Raw genomic sequence first — 3,975 nt, 5'->3', positions numbered from 1 at the left:
AGAGAGAGATGATCAAACTTTTGGAGGCGGGCTGTTGGCGGTCCCCGGAGACAGAGCAAGGCCAGGCGAGGGCGCGCGGAGGGCGGTGGAAGCAGCCTCCCCGCCGGCCTGGGGGAGGAGAGGAAAAGGAAGGATTTGGGGGAAATGAAGGCGATTTAAAGTCTCGGCCCGCCGTGGCTCTCCACCTTCTCTCCTCCCAGCGCTGGGCCGCCCTCTGCTGCCCCCTGCTGCCCCCTGCCGGCCGCAGCCGGGAACACACCCCGGACCTGCCCACTGCAGCCGGGTGAGACATCTACCACCTCTAAGGATGGGAAACTGAGGTTCACGGAGATGGATGCGTTGGCCAGGGCTGTTCACCGGCCTGATCACAGGTCAGAGTTTCGGGCCTTCCGGCTTGTGAGTTGGGAGGAGGAGAGAGAGGCAGAAACAGGACAGAAAATGCTGAAAGGAACCCGGAGTTCCAAGGGCAGATGTGAGACCAGGACTCAGTGTCCAGACTCCCACGACAACAACCAGTGTCTACCACACACACACACACACACACTTTTCCACCCGGATTCAGAACACCCTGGAGAACAGGCTCCTGGGCGTGCAGTGGGTGTGCTTGTTAAATGTTGGTCAGCCTGCTCACTCTCCCCTCTCCATTCGGTAAGGAATGAGAGCTTAACACGCCCCCGCCCCGCAGTCTATCGAAGAGCCTCCCTGAGATCCCACCCTGGAGCACAGAACTGCACACCTCAATTCCCTGGCAGACACCCAGCCAATTCGCATGCCCGCAACCCCAGTTGGAGCCCTGGCATCAGAAGCCCCATCTGCCTCCGCCTCCGCCTCCACCTCCAGGACTTGTTCACTGGTGCACACACGCACATCCACACGGACCCACACTCAGACATGCTCCCACTCATTCACATGCAACACAGCCACACGTACACACACCCCAGGGCGCCCACCAGACTCCACACACTCAGACACATGCACACTAGTGCTTCCATGCGCACGAATGCACTCGCCGAGCCAGTACACCCTTGCGCACACACCTTCACGTGCACACACACCCCATGTACACACCCCCAAGTGCACATATAAGGGCACACCCCCACTTACACACAGTTCTCCGCCAGTGCCCACTGCATGCGGGCACAAACACAATTATTCCCCGAATGTGCAACCTCCCTCTCCAGACACACACATACACACACACACACAACCGGTACCCCCAGCACTCCAGGAGCACCGGGGCACTTACTGGGTCCCTAGGTGCGAGGCTGGACGGTCGGTCCTTCCTTGTGCGCCTAACGGCATTTGTATTCATGGGTCCCCGCAGCCCCGGCGCGGGCGCGGGGGCAGGGGTGGGGGTGCGGGGTCCCCTTCCCTAAACTGGGCGCAGGCGCTCGGAGCGCAGCGGCACCGGGAGGGGCATGGGCGCAAGGGGCTGCACCGCCTGCCCGGTCCGCCTGCGCTGGGACTTCGGCCGCTCTGCGTCGTCGCGGGCTCTGGGCGCAGGGGGCGGCTCATAGGTGCTGGGGCCACGGCGCCCGCCGGGCCTTTTGAAGTCTCCGCTGGGGGCGGGGAGGGTGCGCTGAAGGCGGCCTTTTAAACCGTGGCTGCACGCGGGCTCGGTGGAGCAAGGTGTCTGGTTTCAGCAAACTTTAGGAAAAGTCCCAAGCTGAAGGGGGGGGCGGCGGGGGGGCGGGGGGAGCAAGCAAGAAAGAAAAAGAAGCCACAGAGCTGTGCTCCGCTTCCTGCAGGGGGCAGAGCGCCCACGGCTGCCAGGAGGGAGGCCTGAAGAACCCACAGGCGGCAGGAAGGCGCGTGGAACCACCCCCACCCCCACCTTGAAGCAGAGTTTTAAACCTCCACGTGGACCGAATTAAGCACTCTTCTGAGGGAGAGGGGCCCTGGGTTTTCCCCCGGTTTTCCGAAGCCCACAGCTCTGGAAGGTTGAGAACTCCCAGTCCGATCATAGTTAACATTTTTTGAGCTGCATAATGCTTTGTGCTAGGTGGATCCTGTCCTTATTTACTTTTTTTTTTTTGACATTTTGTTAATCATGGATTTTTTTTTTGCATTAATTTTGACATTTTTAGAGTATTGCATTAATACGGAAGGGTTGGGTCTTTTTGTTTTTGTATTGCCTAGTATTTTGCATCCTCATCAACCTCGCCCTGGCCAGGTGCAGCCCTGTGCTAAGTGTCACTGTTTATGGGAGGCCTGCTATCTCTATTTACAGATGAGAAAGGCGAGATTCTGAAAGGTTAGGTAACTCTCCTGAGACCACTAACTGGCTGGAGGAGGAGATGAGATGTGAACTGAGGTCGTCTGATTCCTGTCTCCTGCAGCGGAGCATGAAGATCCAAATCTTCGCCTTTGAGAGGGTCTGAGAAGATCCCTGCCAGCCCCCCCCAGCTTCAGGCCCTGCCCCAGGCTCCACTCCCTCTGATGCCGGGGCCCAGGCTCTGGACAAGCTGGGATACTTCAAGGCCTTGTCACTGCTGTTTCCTCCCAAGTTCTCTCTCCCTCCAACCACGCCCTCTGCCAGTTCACGGCCTCACTGTCCTTCCAGGTGGAGCTCAAAGCTCTGCCTCACACCTTAATGTAGTGCACATCATACCACACTGTCATTGTCAGACCCCCACACCTAGTGGGGAGCCTGGGGTGCAAGAGAGGCTCAAACCATCGATGATTTCAATGATTTTTCCTTCAACTCCTACAGTGCGCAAACCCCTGTGCAAAGCGGGAAGAAGAGGGCCCGCCACTGTGGGAGTGAAAGCAAATAAATTTACACACGGCCCTGCCTTCCGAGCACACACATGTGGACAGAAGACACGCACAGCAACGTGGGGCAGGGAAGAGAGCCTATATGGGAGACATCAGACACAGCCATGCCACAAGGAACCTCCCGCAGTCACATAAAGATAACAGGGAGAATTGGATAGACGCTATCAGGGAGATACAGATGAATGGAACTGTCAAGCAGACCAAGGGATCGAGAGAAACCAAGGAAGGCTCCCAGGAGGAGGTGGCCTTTGGCTACTAAAGGATGTGCTGGTTACACATGCAGCCATGGAGAAGGACAGCTCAGGTGGAAGAGTCACAAAAAGGTCAGGAGGGTGGAAGTAAATTTCAGGCAGGTTTTGCAAGAGGAGTGAGGAGAGCACGGTGGAGAAGCGATCGAATTCTCCCCACTGCACAGTGTGGGTGATGTCCTGTGACTCACTGGCCACAAAGCCATTTCCAGGCAAGAGATGCATTTCCTCAGCAGTCAGGCAGCAGGTCAGTGGCTGAGCACCAAGACCTTTCCAAATCTCACTCCAAACCTGAGTCTGCAGTGGTGGGGGGCGGGGGGGGCAAGGAGCCCTGTTCCACCATGGGAAACGCCTCAGAGCCCATAAGCATTGATGGTGTCCCTTTCAAGAGCCTTGCTTTCTCCATCTGTACAATAGGTACATCGAACATGATCATCTTTATGGGCCCTTTGAACTTAAGAAAATGAGACTGTTGTTTAACAATAAATCCAACCCAGTAGATGCTTATGGAGCGCTAGCTGCATTTTGCTAGGTTGTGTGGAAAAAGGAGCTCATGGTGAGCTGGGAGGAGGACACATGGACACTGATAAGAATTCTGAGGAAGAGACCTTGTTTCCTGCCTCTACTGCCTCTTTACACCCAACCCTCCTGCCAAGGAGGCTCCTGGCACACCCCCAGTGACTGGGCACAGACAGTTCTTTCTGCAGAGGAGTTCCTGGCCTGGTGGAGATTCAAGGGCCACATAATTAATGCCCTGCCCAAACAGATCAGCCACGGACCCACTGCTCTCTGAGGCACATACTGCCTTGAGAGAGACTGTTCATCTCAATAGCCTAAATGGTGGACACCTACATAGCAAGTGCTCAATAAATGCTTATGAATGAATCACTCATGAAGTCTTAGCCCGCAGAACAGAGGGTTGCACATGGCCCAGGTGGGCATCGACTTC

General features: G+C 56.4%; 1 protein-coding gene across 1 annotated transcript in view; it reads right to left on the bottom strand.

The window, feature by feature from the left end:
- The window catches only part of COL27A1 (collagen type XXVII alpha 1), a 143,710-nt gene extending 142,185 nt beyond the window's left edge, over positions 1-1,525 (bottom strand). Inside the window, 1 exon segment of the mRNA XM_015567140.1 lies at positions 1,247-1,525. Within this exon segment, the coding sequence (XP_015422626.1) occupies positions 1,247-1,302 (56 nt within the window). The 5' untranslated portion in view covers positions 1,303-1,525.
- Between the last annotated feature and the right edge of the window lie 2,450 nt (positions 1,526-3,975).

This window comes from Myotis davidii, unplaced genomic scaffold (assembly GCF_000327345.1).
Source record: "Myotis davidii unplaced genomic scaffold, ASM32734v1 scaffold142, whole genome shotgun sequence".
Classification (NCBI taxonomy): Eukaryota; Metazoa; Chordata; class Mammalia; order Chiroptera; family Vespertilionidae; genus Myotis; species Myotis davidii.
Note: the sequence above shows the minus strand (reverse complement) of the source record. Positions and strands in the feature narration are given on the sequence as shown.